Source organism: Arthroderma uncinatum (genome assembly GCF_011692745.1).
Source record: "Arthroderma uncinatum strain CBS 119779 chromosome Unknown scaffold2, whole genome shotgun sequence".
NCBI classification, from domain to species: Eukaryota; Fungi; Ascomycota; class Eurotiomycetes; order Onygenales; family Arthrodermataceae; genus Arthroderma; species Arthroderma uncinatum.
Genome location: NW_022983864.1, coordinates 4,039,914 through 4,060,358, shown reverse-complemented (window position 1 = coordinate 4,060,358; position 20,445 = coordinate 4,039,914). Strand labels below are relative to the sequence as shown.

At 49.9% G+C, this 20,445-nt stretch overlaps 6 protein-coding genes across 6 annotated transcripts; 3 read left to right on the top strand and 3 right to left on the bottom strand.

The window, feature by feature from the left end:
• Positions 1-172: 172 nt before the first annotated feature.
• On the top strand, positions 173-3,166 carry GIQ15_03208 (MIZ zinc finger protein; the record flags this gene model as incomplete). Its single annotated transcript, XM_033550625.1, has 1 exon — positions 173-3,166. One exon carries the CDS (start codon positions 173-175, stop codon positions 3,164-3,166), a length of 2,994 nt encoding a protein of 997 aa, XP_033407786.1.
• A 926-nt stretch (positions 3,167-4,092) lies between these two features.
• Positions 4,093-6,025, bottom strand: GIQ15_03207 (uncharacterized protein; the record flags this gene model as incomplete). The annotated part of the gene is made up of 4 exons (XM_033550624.1): positions 4,093-4,836; positions 4,912-5,231; positions 5,273-5,866; positions 5,935-6,025. 4 exons carry the CDS (start codon positions 6,023-6,025, stop codon positions 4,093-4,095), a joined length of 1,749 nt encoding a protein of 582 aa, XP_033407785.1.
• A 500-nt stretch (positions 6,026-6,525) lies between these two features.
• Positions 6,526-8,623, top strand: GIQ15_03206 (uncharacterized protein; the record flags this gene model as incomplete). The annotated part of the gene is made up of 3 exons (XM_033550623.1): positions 6,526-8,159; positions 8,229-8,352; positions 8,414-8,623. The coding sequence occupies 3 exons, from the start codon at positions 6,526-6,528 to the stop codon at positions 8,621-8,623; spliced, it is 1,968 nt and encodes a 655-aa protein (XP_033407784.1).
• Positions 8,624-9,149: 526 nt separating this feature from the next.
• GIQ15_03205 (uncharacterized protein) lies at positions 9,150-9,603 on the bottom strand (the record flags this gene model as incomplete). The annotated part of the gene is made up of 4 exons (XM_033550622.1): positions 9,150-9,189; positions 9,252-9,317; positions 9,394-9,459; positions 9,554-9,603. 4 exons carry the CDS (start codon positions 9,601-9,603, stop codon positions 9,150-9,152), a joined length of 222 nt encoding a protein of 73 aa, XP_033407783.1.
• Positions 9,604-10,965: 1,362 nt separating this feature from the next.
• Positions 10,966-12,034, top strand: GIQ15_03204 (14-3-3 family protein; the record flags this gene model as incomplete). Its single annotated transcript, XM_033550621.1, has 5 exons — positions 10,966-11,026; positions 11,086-11,392; positions 11,461-11,702; positions 11,778-11,848; positions 11,909-12,034. 5 exons carry the CDS (start codon positions 10,966-10,968, stop codon positions 12,032-12,034), a joined length of 807 nt encoding a protein of 268 aa, XP_033407782.1.
• Positions 12,035-15,969: 3,935 nt separating this feature from the next.
• GIQ15_03203 (uncharacterized protein) lies at positions 15,970-16,609 on the bottom strand (the record flags this gene model as incomplete). Its single annotated transcript, XM_033550620.1, has 2 exons — positions 15,970-16,165; positions 16,221-16,609. The coding sequence occupies 2 exons, from the start codon at positions 16,607-16,609 to the stop codon at positions 15,970-15,972; spliced, it is 585 nt and encodes a 194-aa protein (XP_033407781.1).
• Between the last annotated feature and the right edge of the window lie 3,836 nt (positions 16,610-20,445).

Below are 20,445 nucleotides of genomic sequence, written 5' to 3'. Positions count from 1 at the left end.
TGCCGCTTGCATGATGTAACTGGCTCATATTGCTTTTGGGATATGACGCAAAATGATATCCCCTAATGCTAGAAGACGGTCTTCATCGACAACAAGACAGGCTGGTGATACTGAGCTGGTCGCGTCAAATTCTACGGCCAGCAAATTCTTAGGAAGCCGGCCAAAGGCATGGATGCAGAAGATAAATACGACAAACAGCCTGCCAAACCTCCGCCGGCCCTCACAGCCTGCTATCACGCCTGTCCTCAGCCATGGGGGACGGGTGGAGCGCCCTTCTCATACCCAGTCTCCCACGGATATAGGTGCACAGCAAGCTGGAGATATAGGACGGCCTACGCCTGTTTCTGAGGAGCCCGGGGATGCTCGATCTCCCCCGCAATGCCACTCTCCAGTGTCTCCAAATAATGTGCTTCCCACTGCTATACCTACTACGCCAGATCCTGCTCAGCAGCCAGTGCAGCGGCCAGTGCAGCCACTCCCTTCACCAAATCTGAGTCACAAATCTGATCCAACAGTGACTACGCCGCGTGTTGGGCCAGTGGTGGCTGAGGTTCCTCAACTGCAGTCACTTCCTCCTGAGGGACGCCAAACCGCTTCTCCCCGGCAGCCTGTAAACTTTTTACCCCAGAACATCTCAACTTCTCTAGGCAGCCCTCTAGTCAGCCCTACGACAAATTCCCCAGTGGACCATGTTATGACCGCCCAGGCCAATGTGCAGAATACAGGCAGTCGGGATGAACATCGAGATAAACGCCCACGCCTGGCGGCATGCAATCAGCCAGCAACTAACCAAGCAACCACCACGCAACAGCCCATGCAACAGCCCATGCAACAGCCCGCTGCGTTGCCCATCAGTGGAGGGCCCAGTGAAAATCCAGCCGGTAACCTTCCACCCCTCATGAACCCGCCCATTGACCTCTCACCGCAGGCTCTAAGCTCTTGTATACCCTTCTTAACCAGCATCATGCCATTCTTCAAACCACATGAGTCCATCCATATCTGTCTGCTTCGAGATGCTTGTATGGTGCAAGACCTCCAATTTTTAGCACTTCATCAGCTGTTCTGCATGTCCACCGTCCTTCCCAAACCACTCCCAGGTCTGGGAGATCTGGCAAAACATGGAATTAAAGTAACGGTCGATATGATGAGGCTGAATTCACCCCTTTCCAACATGTTCTTACATTACTTCAGCGCATTCCCATCCAGCTTTGAGCCCCTAGTTGCTCAAAATAAAAATTACGCAGAAGCAGTGCAATTCATTATATCCTGGGCACCGTCCGTTATCCGTACCTGGCCCATGCTGGCTACCAAAGTGGTGTTACGGAATTACCCCCCTCTGATTGACGAGATTGCCGGCGAGCTCGGAGTATACTCAAAGGTTATGCAGTTCATGTTCTACACGGCCAGCGCTAAGACTCTTACCGAGCATCGACCTGGACTGGATGCGGCGTGGAAAGCAGTTTTCGACAAAAACTACATGTATTTTCACAATCGTGAGGCCAGGCTGGGTATCCCCAGCCCCATTTACATAAAGCAGATTCAGGAGGAAAATAAAACAGTGGTAACTTTGTATGAGCGGGCAGCTACAGCCTATGCTCAGGCTGCCGCCGCCAATGCTACTACTCAGCCCATAAACCCACAGCAAACAACCATTCATATACCACGGGCGCCTTCTAGATACCATACCCCTGCTTCTCATCAAGTGCGCATTCCACCGATAACCCAACAGACTAGGCGTGCACCAGCAGCTACCCAGGCACGGCCGCGGACACTGCCGCCCCCGTTCCAACGCCGGGCGAACTTACAGCCACGAATGTCCACCGCTTCCCCGAGTATGGCGCCTACGGCGGCCAATTCTACCCCCGCGCAGCCATACCAATCAACCACTCGCGCACCAGTTACCGTTTCAACGGCTACGTTCAACAACAATACCTCTCACATGGTTCCTCAGCAGGTGTATGCTCATCCTCCTGCCCAACAGTATACGCAACTCGTATCACAGCCTCAGCAGGCCCGGCTACTTCCTCCCCCAAACTCGCCTGCTCTAATATTGGCCAATCCAACCCCCTACAGCAGTCTCCATCAGCTTCACCTAAAGGTTGTCAATGTATCCTTAGCCAAAAGCGGTTCCAACGAGCCAGGTGAAACCTTGTTTCACTATGTGGAGTCCTTTGCCATTTCCCCTACTCTGCTAAACTGGCACCAACAATTACATACATGGCCCCTAACTCTACCACCCGAAGAATTTGCAAAGCTTCCAATACAGTTCAAGTCACGCAATTCACTGCATGTTACCCAAGGCATTATCGATGGATCAAAGATATACCAACTCCGATGTGTACGGCTCACCGATGCCAAACCCTTGACGGAGGAGAGATGGGTAGTGGCAGACTCTTTCTGGCCAAAAGCCATCTACATCCATGTCAACGGACAGGAACATCATATCCGTCGACGGTTCCACTTCGCGAAAGATCTACCAGTGAACATCACCCGGTCTTTAAAACGGGGTGAGAATGAGATAAAGATAACCATCCTTGGTGGAGAAGAGGAGCGCAAAATTTCCATATTTGCCATGGCAGTGGAGATAATCGATACGGCATCACGTCAACGAGTACGTCAAGCTATACAACCTATATCACAATCCACATCCCTTGATCGCATCGTCAAACGATTAACAAACAACACAATCGACGACGATGAACTCTGCTTCATCGACGACTTCATCACCGTTCCTCTCATCGACCCCTTCATGGCGCGAGTATTCGTAACCCCGGTCCGCACAGTCTCCTGCAAACACAGCGAATGCTTCGACCTTGATACTTTCCTTAATACAAGACAATCCCGAACGTTGAAGGGCCCACATGGGATGGCAGAGGACTGGAAATGTCCGATTTGCAACGAAGACGCGCGCCCAAAATGTTTGATTATCGATCAATTCCTAGCTTACGTTCGAGATGAGTTAATACAGCGAAAGCAGCTGGATGATGCCACTGCTATTAAAGTTCGAGCCGATCGGTCTTGGGATATCAACATGCGTCAAACCAGTACGAAGAACGCCCAAGATTCGTCTGTAAAAGCTGGAGGATCTAGCACGGCTATGGATAACGATGCATCTTCGAGTCCTACGCCAACACAAGCGCCACCAAACGTCATCGAACTCGATTAACACATCAAGTCTGATCTTTCATTCTGTCTTGATTAAATGGTTCCTAGTACCCATTTTTTGTCACCATTTCGCCGCAATAATCACTGATATCATTATCTTTTTGTTTTCTTTTCGCCTTCTTGTACCAGGGGTCTTTCTTGTTTTGCTATTATCATTATACCCCTCCGGAGCTATTTGCCATTTCCTTTCCCACCAACATAGAATATGTTTGTCGGTGTTTTCTTCTAAAATTGTTACATTTGTTCATTTTCTTCTTCTTTTCAATGTGACAAATTGGGGTGATTGTTTAAGGGGTAGGGGATCAATTCTTCTTCTTGTAATGGCTTTTCGCCCTTTCTTCTATTTGATACCCTCTTTGTGAAAGCGATTATTTGACAACATATTCTTATTATGATGCATATCTTTATTTCTACTGCTCTTGATTTGTTTCGTGCATTTTCTTGTCATTTACTTACATGCTATGACTGACGATATCGATATTCCTATATGTTTATGACTAGCAACCATTTCGTTCCAAGCGAGTTTAATACCATATTGTTTTTCACCATAAGTATGGAGTATTGGTGGTTGTAGTTTGAATAGCATAATATCGGAAGCAAGTCTCCAGATAAGACAAGTATTGGGGGGGTATACTTATAATGGGGTTATCAATAAAAATATAAATATAAAATACTATCACAGTTGATGCAATAAGGTATAAGGTATAAAAAAAGAATACCGATTGAATCCAGCTCCATTCCTCTTTTTATGTCCTGGGTAATGACAAACTTGAACTCGCTTGCTCCAAGCATCCATCCATGCTAACTCATGAAATTCCAAGATGAAGCATAACTTTTTTCAATCATTACACTTTCTTTCCATTGCTACTTATGCATCCCTTGACACTATACAAGGGATGTGGATGATAATCGCTCATTTAATAATGTTCATTTCCTCACCTGCCTTGCATGCTTAACAAGGTTCTCTATAACTCCCTCAAAAGCCTCCTTTTCTCCAAGCTGACCATCTCGCTTCTTCAACCAGTATTCCAACACTTCACTGGCTCGAACAGTCATCTTCTCTAGTTTCTGGATATGTTCTTTCACCTCTTTGTCGGTGAAGCCGTCGAGTGCTGCATCTGTAGTGCCGCAGAGACGGCGAGTGGCAAAGAGATCCAGTTCTGGGGGCGGGGTGTTACCCTTCCGTCGAGGGGTTGAGGGGACAGGTCGCGATGGTGAGCGGTTAGAGTCAAGGGATGTCGATGAGCGTGGCTGTCCGTCCAAATGCTTCCGTTTGCTTCGGGAACGAAGTAATGTACCGCCGTGACCTGATGGCTCTTCTCCTGAAACACGGGCAGTGTCACGGTTCATAGAAGGTAGGACAAGCTTCTTCTGTTTTGAGGCGGGGAGAATTTCATCCAAGTCAACAGGGACACCAAGGGAAATGAGAAACAGGCGACGAATACGGGATTTGGTCCAGTTGGGAGGTTGTAGTGGAGGAGGGGCGACTAATTGGGACCAAAGGGATAAGGAGCGTTCGGTAGTAAATATTGCAGAGGAGTCAGGAAAAGATTCAACGGGCGGTAATGAAGATATATTTGCAGAATTGGGGAATAGGGTATCAAGGTGATCAGAAGTGCTAGAAAGAAGATCTGGAAGTGATTTAAGGGACGAGAAATCTAGAAGAGGCGGCTGACATGGGGTTAGCGATGTTTCTATATGCATAAAATTTTGAGACGAGTGTAATGAGACTATATGGTAGCTCACTAATATAGGTTGACTGGAGGGCTGGGGTAAAGGGATAGTTTGTTCTGGTATTGCGGCGTCTGATGTCTCTTCCGGCTCTTGAAAGCCATCATCAAAGTCTCCAAACTCGTCGTGGTCATCATCCCCATCCCCGCCCTTAAAGTCATCAAAATCGTCGCCAAATTCAGCATCATCGTTATCGTTATCAGCCCCACCTCCAGTCCCCTGATCTGGAGTAGTATCGCCGTCTTTTAGTTGCGTTGATTCGTCGCTGCTGTGGGATTGGGTTTCAGGGCTATTTGTAGCAGGAATTGGTTGTCCTGGTTTGGTCAATCGTTCCTCTAGAATATAGTATAGGGAATTAAAAAGAGACGGTAATTACCTGGAACTTCAAGTACTATTTCCTCGGCATCTGGGGCTGCATCACTTGGTTTCCTACGGTGCGCAGTAAATCGTCGTTTCACACCTTCTTTGGGTAAAGATTCGACCCGAGAGAGCAGCGTTTCTGGAAGATCGCTATCACTGATAGCATCTTCGGGTCCATTTTCAGGCATGACGAGCTGGGGGCTTGCTCTCGGGTCTCCTAGCTTGAAAATCCGGTCAGGAGGGAAGTCCGCCTTCCGTGATTCGTAGGCCGGTGTCCCTGGCTCTTCGCCATATGCTGGCGAACTGGGGTCGACTTTCTCTACGATGGTAATGGGTATAGGCGTCCCTCCGGGGGTCAGAGGACGTTCTGGGTTGGGTGGAGAGAGCTGAGTATTGTCTTTCTCCCCAATGATATCAATCTCATCTGGCACAGCATCTGCTAGCCGCTGCTGGTATGCTGGTGACCCAGGCATCTCCCCGTGTCTAGGGGAGGAATCGATCTTCTCTACTCGGGTTCGTGGCACTGGCGATTGGGACCGGGATGGCCGGCGAGAGGTAGAAGCTTGGCCCTCTGTGGCATCAGAAAAATGCTCATCGTCACTCTCTGGATCTAAAACGGGTTAGCTAAACAGATACATCCTTGAATTACTTCCATCAAAAGGGGGGGTGCAGGCATACTATGATCTGACGCTCCAGGGTCCTCTAGCTCGACTCCCTTTGGCGGAGGTTCCAGTAGTACGCTGGAAGGGCGAGAGCGCTGTTCAGCCATCGGTATATACAGGTTCAAAGACGCAGTATACGAGCAACTACTGCGACCATGACCCAGTTCTCTATGATTCAAACCTGTGGATGTAGATGTCGTTTTATGCAACTTTGGGGGTTTCTGGCCCAAATTCTGCCCAAAGGCGGCGTGTTTTGGTATCTTACCGATCTATAGAATACACACTAAGAAGGACGTATCATGTCACATACCCATACGGCTTATATAAGCTAGACTTCGAGCTTCAACTTTTGTATCTTTCTACAGCTTCAAGAAAACATCCAGGAGAGAGAGCAGAAAGAAGCCCGCGTCTCCAGCCTGCATCTCGGCGCCTGCCTTTCTATCACGCAGATTGGACTTCGAGTCATTGTACAGCGCGCTCTAGCGACCTCGTTCTACTCCTCGCACCAGCGGTATTGGCCGTGTCGTCGTGCGAGCCTGCACTCTATTTCAGTCCTCTATTGCATCGCGAGAAATCAACAAACCGGCAGATATTTCCCTCCTTCAATATGAATTTTGGAAGCGCATCCACGAGCGGAGGCTCGTCCCCTTTTGGTCAGCCAACCTCAGGCTCATCCGGCGGCCTCTTTGGCAACGTTGGTGCAAGCGGTCAGACTTCGACCTCATCGCCCTCACTATTCGGAGCAACCCCAGCCGCAACCTCAAGCAATCTCTTTGGCGCGCAGAAGCCTTCTACTGGCGGTACTTTCAGCTTTAATAACCCAAATCAACCATCGAGCCAGCAAACCAATTCACCCATCTTTGGTTCAGGCGCGGCGACCCCAAATAAAGCACCAGATTCCGCAACCCAAGGACAGCAGAAGCCATCGGGCCTATTTGGGGGTGGAAATACTACAACAGGGAGTTCCGGTCTATTTGGAAGCACAACTCCAGCTACCACGAAGTCAGGACTGTTCAGCACTACGTCAACAACACCCGCCGGCCCACCTCCCCAAGCTCAATCAAATGCTCCAAAAATGCCATCTTTTGGACAACAATCCAGTGCTCCATCAACCCTCTTTGGGAATGCACGCACTTCGAGCCCGTTATCTACATCGTCCCCGGCCGTTTCAGCTCCAACTTTCGGTTCAGGCATCGGAGCAGGCCAACAGCAACAAACGAAGCCTTCCAGCGGCTTGTTTGGCGGCGCCAGTGGAGCAGGCAATACTTCTAATACTACCTCTGGAAGCCTATTCACTAACTTGGGCCAGTCAAAGCCAGGTGCGGAGACTCCGAAACCAGGCGCAAGCACAGGTTTATTTGGAGCAGCCGGAAGTACCCCTGCGACCACCCAATCGTCAGGTTCATTGTTCGCACCTTCGTCCGGAGCCTCTAGTCAGCCAGCTTTCTCTCTGACACCCGCAGCTTCAACCCAACCATCTACATCTCTCACTACCACCTCCACAGCAGGCGGCAACACCCAGAAACCTCTATTTTCCCTTGGTACTCCAGCATCCACAACTACACCGGCTACGACCACAGCTACGCCATCTGGTGGACTATTTGGCACTCCAAAGCCCACAGCTTCTACTGGATCCACAACACCAGCTACTACCGCTGCTGCTGCACCAGCGGCCAGCAACATGTTTGCAAACATGGGCAACCCAGCTGCCACAACGACAGCCACTTCTGGGGCTACAACCGCGGCATCTACTGGTGCTCCAAAGTTTGGTGCCTCTGCTGCGACTCCCGCGTCCTCTGCGCCCGCAGCCACCACCACAACCACTGCACCAGCCACTGCGGCAGCTGGAACTACTGGAACTAACCTAGGAGCATCGACCGTAGGACCGGCTCCACCAGCTCAATCACGCCTAAAAAACAAGACTATGGATGAGATCATCACTCGCTGGGCGACAGACCTTACAAAATACCAAAAGGAGTTCCAAGAACAAGCAGAACAAGTGGCTGAATGGGACAGGATGCTGGTTGAAAATGGCACAAAGGTGCAGAAGCTGTACGGAAATACTGTTGACGCTGAAAGAGCCACGCAGGAGGTCGAGCGGCAACTCGCCTCCGTTGAGAGCCAGCAGGATGAGCTAAGCTCGTGGCTTGATCGGTATGAACAGGAGGTTGAGACTTTGCTATCTAAACAGGTTGGAATGGGGGATAACCTTCCTGGGCCCGATCAGGAACGAGCAAGAACGTAAGTGATTCTGATTCCGCATGCACAGGCGTGTGGTGGTACAGTTAACTAACAATGGAACCTTTATAGCTATAAACTTGCCGAACGTCTTTCAGAGCGCCTGAATGAAATGGGCCAGGATTTAACTAGTATGATTGAGGAAGTTAACACCGCTTCTGCAACTCTTAGCAAGACCAGCAAGGCTGATGAACCGGTTTGTGCTCCTATATTTTACCATAACAAGCGTCGCATCCAGCTAATATAATATAACGCAGATCTCCCAAATTGTTCGCATCCTAAACTCGCACCTCTCCCAGCTCCAACTCATCGACCAAGGAACGGCAGCTCTGCGAGCAAAGATCACCGCATCTCAAAAACTCGGCAATTCTATTAGCGGGTTCAAGAATGGTGCTCCACGCGGTGTTGGTGGTGGCAGTGGAGGAGCTGCAGAAGACTTTTACCGCTCTTACATGGGACGAAGGTAGAGATATGCTAAAGCCAGCTTCTTTTTCCACTTTATTTTTTGAACCCAGGAGCTTGAAATTCAATGACTTGTACAACTGGTAATGGGGGATTCGTTTGAGAACAAATAAATACACTTCTTTAACTTGGGCGTTTTACGGAAGAAAATAGTGAGGGGAGAGGAATGATGATTGGTTGTTTTTATGAGGCTAATGTCTCGCCTTTGGCCGTATAAACACGTCAACTTGTAAGTGCCTGCAACATGACTATTCATAAGCAATGAAATGTATGTACAGCATACATCTATTATCTACTCTCTCCTCGCTGCAACCGGGGCATTAATTTTCGCTATGATACAACATGTTTTCATTTTCGAGGCTAAACTATCTCAAGCAATATGGGTACCAGGTTGTGGTGAAGATGCAAATACAAATGCTGAGAGTGGAGAATAGAAAACACAGACTATGTACTAGAGTAAATGGCAGATAGGATTCATTTCAAAGCAGGAAGCTGATTGTATATCAACCCTCGTTCATATTGACTATGTATTTAGTTCTGTTCACCACCCTGGTTCTTGGTGAGCTCGTCACTATAGTTGCCAACGTTAGTTAAAGACCTCTAGCCTTCCTGGTGGTACATGGGGGATCCTACATGTGGGCATCAAGCTCATCAAGGTGGGCACGCTGCTGCTTCAGCTTCTCCTTGAGTGCGAGGAGCCTAGTGTAACCGGTTAGCGATCAACTCAATGGCATGCCCCAATTGAGCTACAGGGATAGAGTAAAGGTGTTTGTACTTTTCGGTCTCCTTCCTCTTCACGTAGAGGTTCTCTTCGGCGGATTCCTTCTTGGTCCAGGCGTCACTGTATCAAAGATGGTTAGCCAACGGATGGCGTGGATGCGGGCTGACGGGGCAGATGTCCGGCCGAAGACCCGGAGTAGGCGGTTTCTACTAACCCGGACTGTACACCTCCGGCGCGAGGAGCACCGGTAGAGCCCTCTGTCATTCTGACGGCGGCAACGGAGAAAGAGCGGGTAACTGGCAGCCTGCTGGCGCGGAGAGCTGGTCTGGCGAGTTGGAACATGGCGAATTGGACGAGACGGCTGCTGGAAGATGATGGCGGTTGAGCTGGAGTCGATATATACTGATATAGAAGCAAGATAGATGGAGGGGGGATGCTTACTGCTGTGTGTTTGTCTATGAAGTTGAAGCTCGAACGTTCTTGTTTCTTCTTTCGTTCTTGTTTGGCGGGAAGGTGGAGCTCGACTAAAGGGGTTTAGCTTGTCACGTGACTATAACACTACACGTGATATATTTTGCACGTGATCATACCTTTCCACGTGACTTCGTTATCTTTCGGCTCGGCTTATCTTTACTCCGACATCACCTGACTATTATCACCTGATTCAAGTCACGAGTCAGCCTACACCACCACCACCGCATACTAGTATGGAGTAAGAAGTCATTGTATATATTTACTTTTATTACTTATATTATTCATACTACTATACTACTATACTACTACTATATATATCTATTCTTATATATATTAATTAATGGTACAGAGTATATGTGTAGTGTTGATGTGTATGTATGACTAAGCAGCTAGCCCCTTTTGGCAAACACTCCACCTCCCCTTGCGCCTTCAGCGTCCAACAAAACCTCACTTGTTTCCATCCACTTCCATCCCCTCTGTTCCCCCAGCACATCGCCTGCCTCTGAACAGCTACCACCACCTCGTCTCCCAACTGCTGCCTCCCCGTCCGCCTCGAGTCTCTGCCGTATATCCCCCTCGACTCTGTTATTCTTTCAAAGGTGAGTCGCCTCTCCCTGGATCTCCCCATCTTCGAGTGTCCTTGCGTTTGTTTCACTTTGGGGGGCTACCCTCTTAAATGGCCTGCCGCGCGCCAATCCTCAACGCCAGCGCCATCACTCCTGTCTGTGTGGTGTGCAAACTGCCTCTATCCATGTCGCATGCCTCTGCTGCTCTCAAACGGGTCTTGGTCTGTTCGGCCTCGAGTCTGTAACGCGCCCGGGGCCGTGCTGTTGGGGGGTTTTGTGATCTCTCGGCTGGTTGAGGCCTGGTAGAGGTGGCATGCCGGACAACAGCACCAGCATCATACACAGGACTATTACTTTCTTCTATCTGTTACTGTGGGCTCAGTGCTTCATAGAGAGGCTTATAACATTCCTGTACACCGCTGTTCTGTGACGAGCACAGTCCCTACCCCTGTCTATGAAGTCATGTTCCCATTTTTGGCCATCGGATATCGGATACGAGATATTGATATCAATATCCACGACATCAACACCGGATACATGGCATCATGATACTAACGTCAACAGTATTCTAGTTAAATCAGCCACCATGGGTCACGAAGATGCCGTCTACCTTGCCAAATTGGCCGAGCAAGCCGAGCGTTATGAAGGTAAACGCATCTACATAGCCCCTCTCCCAGCGGAACGTCATGTTGACTCTTAGGTCTAGAAATGGTCCAGAACATGAAGATTGTCGCTTCCTCGAATCGGGAACTAACAGTAGAGGAGCGCAACCTGCTCTCTGTTGCCTACAAGAACGTCATCGGTGCCAGACGTGCCTCCTGGAGAATCGTTACTTCCATCGAGCAAAAGGAAGAATCGAAAGGAAACGAGGCTCAGGTTACCCTCATCAAGGAATACCGTCAGAAGATCGAGGCCGAGCTGGCCGATATCTGTGAGGATATCCTCAAGGTTCTCGACGAGCACCTCATTGCCTCTGCTGAGACCGGAGAGTCCAAGGTCTTCTATCACAAGATGTATGTATACCCCGTCGCAAAGGCTGCTTCCCGTCACATCACAGATCTTAATAAATTCCCGCTTCTAGGAAGGGAGACTACCACCGTTACCTCGCCGAGTTCGCTCTCGGTGACAAGCGCAAGGCCTCCGCCGACAACTCTTTGACTGCCTACAAGAACGCCACCGAGGTCGCCCAGACTGACCTTGCCCCAACTCACCCCATCCGCTTGGGTCTTGCCCTCAACTTCTCCGTCTTCTATTATGAGATCCTCAACTCTCCTGACCAGGCTTGCCACCTCGCCAAGCAGGCCTTTGACGACGCTATTGCTGGTGCGTTTGATACATCCGAATTTCCTTCTAGTCTCTCCTAGTCATACGACGTGATACTAACCTCGTGACCTATAGAACTCGACACCTTGAGCGAGGAGAGCTACAAGGACTCCACTCTCATCATGCAGCTTCTCAGGGACAACTTGGTAAGGCACATGTATTAAGCCTCGTGTGTGACACATCGATACTAACGACACACACTATAGACTTTGTGGACTTCCTCCGAAGCCGACCCCACCACCGAGCCTCAGGCTCAACCCCAGGCCGCCCAGGCCCCAGCTGAGGTCAAGGAAGAAGCCCCAGCTGCCACCGAGGAAGCCGCCAAGGAGTAAATGGGTTAGGATGAGCATTTAGTTCTAGATCGGAGGAGTTCATGATGCTATTGCCATTTCCCCCCTTTTTTCATCTTCTTCCCTCTCTCAACCAAACCAAATTCACCCACCACGCGCCCACCCATCCCCCGTTTTTTTAATTGATAATGTCACTTAGGTTTCTTTCCAAAACTCCCTTCTACTTCCAAGTTCTTCTGCTTTCGATCCTGGGGGGGACTTTAGTGATGTATTTTTTCTCCCTCTCCCTCTTTCTCTCTCTCTCTCCCCGCATGCCCATGGGAAAAATATTTTCTTTAAACCACCCACCCCCAAGGGACCAGAAGAGATAACCAGCCCAACGTCTGGAAGAGGAGAAGGGACACCCAAAAAAAAGACAGAAAAGAAAAAGGCCTAACAAAAACATGAAAAAAAAAACACCAAAGGGAGAAAAAAGTACCACTACCTTTTACCTTTACCTTCTACATTCTTACCTACTACTACCTTTTATCGCCCCCCCTTCCAAGTCCCCCCTTCGAACAAGTGTTTTTCCTCTACCAAAAATAGGTTTGATAGTATTAGATTTTGCGCGTACGTACACACAAACGGAACCAACGCGGCAGTTTCACATTCTACTTCTTGCGTCTGGCATTTCTATATCTTCAAGGCAGCCAGCTGCGGCTATGATAAAAATACAAGTACTTCTACTGGTTGACTAGTTTATACTGGTAGCTCTAGGTTGTGGTTTCTAGTCTGTAGACGTAGACGTCTAAGCAACCATTGACCTTGCCCCATACATCACCGTGATCTCAGACCGTAAATCATAGGATGCACCGTATCCAATCTCCTTTCTAGTGGTTAACGCGCTTCCCTCCCCTATTCCAAGACACCAAGACACCAACGGAGCCGTTTCAGACAGCAAGTCTAGCTGTTCTTCAGCATAGTCTCTCCAACGCTACTACATACGTACTCTCCACCCAGCTACCCCTAATACTAATCCAACCCAACCATCGACAAAACTATTTTTAATAGCAAAATAGTATAAACGGCAGGCCTTGGATCTTCACCGCTATCTATTCACTGACCAGTCGCTATCAAGCTGATCTAACGCCTCTACCTACTAGCTTAGCCGTGACGTCTCAATATCAAGCCCAAAGCCCAACCGCAATACCAATACTCCTACCTACCATCTACAAGCTGAACGCACGTCTTCGTCTTTCTATCATGCCCATACCCTACATCTCGACTGTGGATGGCCCGCTTCGTGAAATTTCGAGTACATGTTATATACTGAAAGGGTGTTCGTAAAGTATTGTAACCACCCTGGCCGATCCCAGGTCACATATGTATTGCTGCTTGCGGGGATGTACTTCCACCAGTCTCCGCCTGTGCTGGCCCAACGGGTCTGAAGCCTGCGTGTCCTTGGTATCGCACATGAGGGTGCATTCCTCTGCTGCTTGCATGATACATAACCTATAGATCGCGCGAAAAAAGGAAACGGTAAAAAAAGCAAAGGTGACGACGGTGGGATGGATGCAAGGGAATGGGATGTGATGTGATGGGATGTGGGATGAGGACGAGGGATGGGATAGGCTTCGGCCGTGGGAAGGATATATGTGAGAGGGGGCACGGTCTGGAGTTTCGAGAAAACAAAGGAGAAAACAAAGGGTGGGCAAAGTGAGGCTTGCAGCAGGTTGAGGGTTGGTATATATGACGTCTCACGAGCAGGAGGGAGGTTGAAGCAGGTTTTGGACCACCAAGTATAGAGTACAAAGTACAAGTTATGAGATAAAGGGGGATGGGATGAGATGCTATTACACCGGGTATATGTTTTACGTTTCCTGCACTGCATTCTGCACGAGTACCAGACTCATCTATATGCGGATATCAGGTTATTCAAGGCCCATACCTTCATCCCCGTATATGCACGGTGTAATCTACATATAATAATCGTATGATTTAAACCAGCTTTTGCGTTTTCATTTATTCTAAGACCAAGAAATATCATAAGACAACAGTCCATAGAGGGATCAAACAGAGGTAATAGTAAATTCCAGCGACGTGATTAGAATTCCCTGCAGTTTCTTTGTTTTAGTTTTTCCTTTTTTTTTTGATAGGAGCACGAATGAAGGGAAGAAAACCAGTTACTTGCCCCGGATCCAGATCACAAATGAAAGTCATTATAGATACAGAACAGAACAAGGTAGTCGAGTCGGGTCGAGCTGGAGTAATGTAGGAAGAAACGCGTGTTCGGGTCTGTATCTTGTGTCCACGAAAGAGAAAGAAAAGAAATAACTTTTTTTGTTTGTTTGGGCTGACGAGTATTTTGGCTCAGCCTGACTCAATTTGGGAAGTCAAAGGGAAACGAAGAAAGCAAACGCAAGGCGGCTACAGTGGGGGGAACCGAGCATGCATCCCCCTGCCAACCCGTAACCTACCATTAGCCCAAAAAAGATAGTGTAGAGGTTAGTTGAGGGAAGTCGAGAGAAAGAAGAAAAAAGGGCAGCGGCATCAGAAACGGCCAAACGCGTCGTCGTGCTTGCAAACGGTGCCCTGCCGCAGGTAACTACCCGATGACATCACACGTACACAAGTACACGCGCAGGCGCAGACGCAGACGCAGGCGCATGCATGGATGCATGCATGCCACCAAGCCAGGAAAGGCATACCAGGAATAAAGCGGAAAAAGAAAAGAAAGGGGAAAACGAGAAGGGGAAAGACGGAAGGGGGGAGGAAAGCCGTTGGATCCAAGTCAGTCGGACCTTTCAAGCCATCGGAGGAGTTCGTGCCTTTGTGGCGTCCTGGTCTGACAGCGCCGTGTGTGTGGCCGTCGTTGATCCGCGGCAGGGCCTATATTCGTGACATCGTGATCCATGATCCGTGATACGCCGGCTACCAGCGATGGTTTGGCTGCTGCTATGGCCCGTTTTCGTGTTTCGTTGGGCATCCAATCCACCGACCGGCTAACGAGGCAGCCAAGCGATGTGCGTCAGCTGCGCGTCCGCTCCCCAGCCTGTCGGAATCCGGGGTCGCCTCTTTGTCTTCTCTCCTCGCCCTCCGTTTGGTGTCAAGAGGTAAGGGGGAAAGATGGAGACGCAAGGGCAAGGGGTTCAAGAAGGCGCAGAAAGGGAAAAAGGTGGCGGCGGGTCGACGGTCACATGGTCGGTCACGGGGGCGCGTGCTCCCAAACCGTCTTTTTCGACCCCTGGACAGTTTTCACCAGAGAGAAAGCAGAGACAAGAGACAGGACAGGAAGAGAATTAAGAGTAAAATTAAGGTCATAAGAGTAATGTCTAAAAGGCCAAGATGTAGTCCAAGAAAAAAGGAGGTTAAAAAGGACACGAAGAAGGGACAAGACGAACGGGGTATCTTATATCGCGGCCGATCATTGTTAATAAAAATCAAACCCCATCGATAGTCAGACCACAGCCAGAAGTACAAGCGTCGAGGTAAAAAAAACCAGAGACGGGAAATGGAAAACGCGGGAAAGTAGCTTCTAGCGCCCTGTTCTGTTTGTCGAAATGTAGCATCAACGTATCGCATCACATAGCATAGCATCGCAGGACAAGCAGAGGCGGTGAGAGGGAGAAATAGCCCATGATGATGATTCCATATTAAATATTTGGTTCAAATGAATAGGCAGAGGTGGATAGGGAGAGAGAGGTGTCGGCTTATGCTAAGGGTGCTGTTGTTCGAAAGTCATAAAAGCGTAACCGGGTCATCAATTAAGTAATAGGACAGGGATGAGGAGTGGTGCAGGGGTGAGCCATGCTCTCCCCGGTGACATCGTCCCTTGTTCGGCGTGCCATGTGTGGTCGGGTTCGGGGTTGGGGAAGGAAAGTGTGTGGAGGTTAGAGCGGTGTAGGTGGCTGGGTAAAAAAGCTATCGGTTCGAGTGTTTGAGGCGACCCTTTCACATCGGCTTCCGTGTGCGGTGCGTGCATGATGACGTCCACGAGTCTACTTCTGAGACTTCTTCCCCTTACCCGCGCCGCTGGTAGAGGTAAGTTCGGTCTTGGTGGACATGGTCCTGGTCAGGCCGCCAATGTAGTCCTGCAGGAAACGGTTTTCGTTCTCCAGTTTGTCGTGATCGGACTTGACCTCGTCAATCCGCTCGGCCAACGCCTGTAACGACGACTGCAGCGTCTTTGCTTGTCTGTTTGCGCGCGGTCAGCAAAAGCCCTCTCGATAGCAGGGATAGAAGTACTCACTCCTGAAGCGTATGTCTCGCCTGGGTACCCAGCTTCTCGACATCGGCCGAGTTCCTTCGCGGGCTCATAGCACGAGCATCGTCTGGCGGGAACTCTTCCTTTTGGATCTCGATCTCGGGATGGTCGCGGGGCACGAGTATGGAGGCACTTGGTTTCCGGCTGGCGATGCGGGGACGGTCTGCCCTGGATTTCCGCTCTGACTCCGTATCTGAGGTAGACGAAGAGGAGGAGGAGGACGCCGGGGAGACCTGCGAGTTGTCGTTGTCGTGGTTCGCGGTGGAATGGTGTCCATTGCTGGTGTTGTTGGAGCTCGAGTTCTCGTTCGACGCGGGGGAGGGCATTGTACGGACGGGGTCTGAGGAGTTGTACAAACCGGCACCAGCAGCCATGTTGCCGCAGCTAGAGGCCGCCTTGGATTTAAGTAGGTAGGAGGTGGTATATCTTGGATATCTCGTTGAGCTGGAAGGACAGGACAAAGTACCCGTATGCGCTATCAGGAGGCGGAACGCGGAATGCTGAGCAGGAGGTGGACGATTGACAAATCAAGAGACAGTGCCTGACGACGTCTACCTGAGCATGCCGTGAATAGCTCGAGGGAAGGCAAAGATGAAGTGATAGTACTCCTCTACCTCTGCCGTGGTGACAAGATAAGTAGATGAAGAGAGAGAAACGAGCCAGCCGCTTGACAGAGAGCGGGCAGCAGCTAGGTATTAATTGAAATCGAGGCCGGCACGGAGGAGAGGGACAAGGTGAGAGAGGAGAGAAGTAGAAGAGAAGGAGAGGTGAAGAGGAAGTGGAAGAAGAAGAAGAGAAGAAGAAGAGAAAGCGAGGGAGAAGCCGCTCTCTGATGCTGAAAGGGCCAAAGGTTGCTCCTGGCCAATCAGAGAATGGCAGTAGTGGGGCCCTGTGTACGACTTCGTAAGCGGCGGTACAGGCCGTATTTAAAGATGTAAGGCTCTTTCACGACATCTACACACATCTACACTACAACATCTACGAGGATGGCAGGATGACAGAGACGGGACAGACGGGTACAGACAGACGGACATACAGATGGGACAAATGGGAGAGGCGACGGAACGCGGAACTGCGGAGACGGGGATGTGACCTCGCTTCAGCGCATAGGAAGCAGTGGAAGGATAGGGGCAGAAGAGGAAGCACAGAGACAGACAAAGACAGAGGACAGGAAGACGGCCAATGAAGCTGTCGAGCAGTTAACCGTCCGGCGCCGCATCCGGTGGGCAGCGGGTTCCTCGTACTTCCATCCACTCAGCGTCTACTCTACTCACTTGCACTCGACTTCAACTGCGCTCTGCCTACACGTCACAGCCATCGTGATGCAGGCTGGTCCCAGCTGGATGGATCATGGATCATGCATGGGGGGAAGCAGCGCTTCATGTCCGTTTCGTCCGTTGTCGTCTCTCGTCTCTCTCTAGTCCTCCGCCTTGCAGCCGCCCGTTGGCCGACAGGAGGACCAGGTATAGCTTCACCGTTAAGCCAATATCTAATTTATACTATCCTTATTTTACGTATCTCCGTGGTAATATCGACCTTCCCTGCTCTTAGCCATATACTTTCGGGATGCACGGGGCTTTGGCATGTTATGTATACCGACGCTACTCAACGGTTCGATCAAAAAAGGATGTCGAACTCTGTCCTTATTCCCTCGATGATTCCTGCGTTCCCGGCTGGAATCAGAAGAGCGTCAAGCCGGAGCCGCGATGGTTGACGATGGCATGTATCGCCCTCGATACTATGTACAGTGAAATACGGGCAATCGTCATCGTTCCATCCCACGACCGACACCTTCTTGACCCCCTGTTGATCTACAAACTCTCCACCACTCGGAGACAGCAGAGTCCACAGCAACTCCAACTATGCAAAGTGATGATTAACAGGAGTCATCACACACACTCTTCTTTTCATCGTTTCATCCTTTCGTCTTTCGTCATTGCTCTTCGGCTGGCTGATCTTTCCGCCAAGTCTCTCCTAGCCAGTTATATATAGCATCGTCGACTCTGCCCACGGCTCTGACGTACCACGGCATAGGATATTAGGGTTAACTGAAAGTAGGTATCGGCCTTCTTAACCTTCGTTGCTGCCCTGCTGCAGAACATGCACGGTTATCTCTTCTTCTGGAAACTTTCTACGCCCTCTTGCTGGCGTTTGGCGTTGGGTCTGTGGCCAAATTAATAGGCAGGCAGCCACATCCCACTCGCACAGCACACCACCCCCCCGATAACTATACATGCAAAGTATAAAACGAGCGGAGGGATTTGGCAGAGGGTGGGGGATCCCTGACAAATAACCGGCTATAGAAAAGAGAGTTATTTTATTTTTTTACCCTGTGTCCCATGCAAGCGTTAGCTGGAATCAGACTTATCCTTCATCCCAGATGGATGAAATTGCCGCACATATTCATTTCTTTGCTTCTTTCTCTCTTTACGTTTCAAGTTTGCCTATTTTATTCCTTCCAGCATGGTTCTGGAAGACGATCGGGGATGCGATCTCCAGCAATATCAAGAAACAGGTGTGCTGTGTCCCACCCCCTTTCTTGTTTCTCCACGGTTAGCTTTTCGCCTACTCGTGCTCTCTCTGAGCTGTCCTGTCCCGGCGTCAGTGAACCGGCCTTTTCGGCCTCTCTTCTCCTTGGACAGAGAAGGGAAAACGACCAGAACTGGAGGTGAGAGCCAACCTTATTCGAGCAATTAGCTTTCCCTGTCGCCTGACAGCACGCCATCTTTTGTCGGTAAAGCGTATTCCCGTCCCTCGTAGGCGTATCTGAGCGATAAAATAGTGCGTTCTCCGGTGAAAAAGGACAGATTTTGGGTTGGAGAGGGATGGATGGACCCCTTTTTAGTGTCTGAATGGTGGATAGGAGATGGAGCCTATTTTAGAGCGGGTTTTTGCCCTTCTTAGCGTAGATTCGCCCCCATTATCCTAAATTGCCATGAGGGCGAGATATCATTGATAACCTGTGCGAGAAGGTTGCTGCTACCGCAGACTTTAGATCGAGAGACAAGTATAGAGATTTGAGGCGTTCGTTGGCGTGGGGTTCAACTCCAGGTATATCGAAGTGGCCTGGCAACTGTTATAAGCTCGCCGATCGACGACGTATGCTGATCAATGCTCGCAGGAATTCGTGGAGTACATATATACTTGCTCCCACACACGGAATCTTAACGGCAGTTGGATTTTTCCCGCCTAGATAACTGTGTTTTTTTTCACCCCCCTTTCGCTCTCTCCCATCGGTGTGTCACGTCGGTCCCCTTGTACGGAGTACTCCATCTGCCAGCGGCAAACTGGCTAGTGGCAGCTGATGATGCCCACCCTTCGGCGTCGCTCGTCGAATCGCTGATTGACGGTCGACGGTGCTGGCGAACAGACGTCAAGGGCGGCGAATATTACGGGATACATCCACCCCCCTTATACTATGTATTTACTATTACTGCACAGTAAAGTAATTTCACAGCAAGAAGGGTAAATGCATTAAATAACGACTTTCAGCGATCAACAGTATCTGACGCAGTTGTGTTTCGCTGGGCAGAGGATAAGCGCCAATCCAACCTGGTCACTGGATTGTTTTGCCTACCCATATACGACGTGCTATTATACCATCCATATCTTCTCCGCTCTCGTGCAGGCACGATGGAGCGAGAGAGAGTTTGCCCATATATTCACGCTGGCCCTGCCAAGCGGCCGACCTACCGTCAGGTCGAAGGTTAGGTAGGAAGAAAAGTCAAGTAGACGATGCCGAGTAGTTGAACCCGAGCTGCGCTGGCTATGGGGGTGAGGAAGGTCGACGAGAGAGCCGCAAGAAAGCCATCCTGTATATCCTTTCCGGCCACATCCCGATCATCGTGGTTCGAGTACCGTCATACGGTGATATACGTCATAAAAAAATTGGAGCCCATCTGACGATCGTTTGTAGGTACTCCGTAGTGTAGGTGTTGAGGGAAGTTGGAGGAAGCCGTGTACCGATACAGCGTCCGCTAGCAACGGTGTATGGAGTATGGAGTATGGAGTACTTTGCTCAGAGATGAGACGAGAGAGAGAGAGAGAGAGAAGACGTCACTCTGCCTCCACCAGGATAGATTCTCCAGTCCTCCGTCCACGCCTGCGAGGCTCGCGTAGCGAAGTAGCGGTAAGCTTGCCGTCCTTTACCTTCACCCCGACGCCGACGCCCGCCCTGCCCTGCCCTGCGAGCCCGCGTAGAGTCGAAGTC